Source organism: Plasmodium fragile (genome assembly GCF_000956335.1).
Source record: "Plasmodium fragile strain nilgiri unplaced genomic scaffold supercont1.91, whole genome shotgun sequence".
Classification (NCBI taxonomy): Eukaryota; Apicomplexa; class Aconoidasida; order Haemosporida; family Plasmodiidae; genus Plasmodium; species Plasmodium fragile.
In genome coordinates, this window is record NW_012192671.1 from 20377 (window position 1) to 22173 (window position 1797).

The window sequence follows — 1797 nt, forward strand, 5'->3', positions numbered from 1 at the left end:
TTACTTTATCCCTTGTTCTTTGCTTTCGTTAAGAAGAATTTCAACAACAATTTTATATTTGTTTGAGGTTAAGCCTGTGGAGTTAGTGCGCGGTTAATGAAGCGTCATTTATTGGAAGGTGTGTTGAGTGGGGGGAGTTGTGTGTATTGGCTATTTTTTCATTTATTTTGCTTTACTTTTTTTTTTTTTTTTTACTTTTTAAATGGTCCTTTATGAGATTGGAAAGGTTGTCAGTAATTTCCTTCTTACTATCGCATTTGAAGACGCTGCCCTTCAAATTATTGTTAATTAAGGTCTTTAAAGAATTTATAATGTCTTGCTTCAATCTGGGGAAAAATTTACGCATACATTTTTTCAAAAAAAACTGTCGTTTAATTGTGTCAGTATATGTATATATGTATTTTTTCTTATTGCGGGTGTGCGCATTTTCTACTTGTGCTAAATTAGTTGTTTTTTTTGTTGTTTTTTTTTTCCTACATGCTTTTTTCCATTTTACTGATGTGTTGGATTGACCTTTTTTTTATCCTTTCCTTTTGTGGCTAAATTTGTAAATATCACTTGTAGAGTTTGTAAAAATGGGTGAAGGTGAGAGGGGAACACAAATGCATATGCACAGGTATAGCCTCTACTAGGTTATCTTTATTTTTGTCGATTGTTTTTTGTGTATCCGTTAGCAGGGCTGTGCCCAATGGAAAATTTGTTCGTTGTGTGAAAAAGGATAGTACCTCCTCAAGATGTCGCGAAGTTATGCGTACACATAAATACACATATGTGTGGCATTATATATGTGTCCATTTTTGCATTGTAATGTTCCCCTGTTTTTGTGTGAAGGGATGGGTAACTTTTGTCTCAATTGGGATTGTCATTCATTTGGGGAATGTAAAATTTAAAGGAAAAAATAAAAAAACAGAGAAAAAAAAATGTCACCTACGTGTGCGAGATGAATTGAGGAACATTATTTTTATGTACGTGCACGTGTTCATTTGTTCTTTTCCATATTTTCTTTTTTTTTTGGAGGACGCGAAAAAAATGTAGGACTTAAATAGGAGAGGGATTTTCTCATTTGTATACGTCGTTTTTCTCTTTGCTCGACGGGAATTACATACCGTTTGGCATTAAGGAACATTTAAATGTACGAATGTCATTACTTCGGGAAAATATTTAAGCGCATTTTAAATCCTCCCTTTTTGTACCTTAAAAAAAATGACAGAACGTAAAACAAACATGGGTATGAATTCAGAGTTCAAATTTTTTGGAAAGAAGAAAGCGATGTGAAATAGGGATTTACAATTTCGCCCTACAAATGAATGGCCTTGAGGAGCGGCTTCACCAAAAATACTTTTTTGTGATACCGCTACCTGTACATGTAACTTTGCCTCTTGTATATGAACACGTAATGCAAAATAATTAGCCACCTGATGGAAAGATTCTGTGTAATGTCCCATAAGTTGGTGTAAATATAGGATAAGAAAAAGTGTTAAATTACGTGTTGAGCACTTAACTACGCTACTTCATAGTACGTGCAAAACAAATGCTGATTTAGCGTGTGCAGGGAGTGGAAGCTTTAAAAGTACCCCTATCATTCCCTTTTTACCTTTCACTAAGATGGGACATTGTTGCAAGTGGATGGACACAATTGAAGATATTTGCGGCGTTGGACTTTAGGCCAAATGCAGAAATGTTTAAGTGGTCATATATTGGGCTCGTTATTTCATTTGTCACCTTTCCTACTTGTCTTTAGACAGCTTTTCTTCAATTTTTTTTTTTTTTTTTTTTTTTTTTTTTTTTTTTTTTTTT

General features: G+C 33.7%; 1 protein-coding gene across 1 annotated transcript; it reads right to left on the reverse strand.

Moving 5' to 3' along the window:
* AK88_05058 (uncharacterized protein) lies at positions 1–346 on the reverse strand (the record flags this gene model as incomplete). The annotated part of the gene is made up of 2 exons (XM_012482660.1): positions 1–74; positions 196–346. The coding sequence occupies 2 exons, from the start codon at positions 344–346 to the stop codon at positions 1–3; spliced, it is 225 nt and encodes a 74-aa protein (XP_012338083.1).
* Positions 347–1797: the final 1451 nt, after the last annotated feature.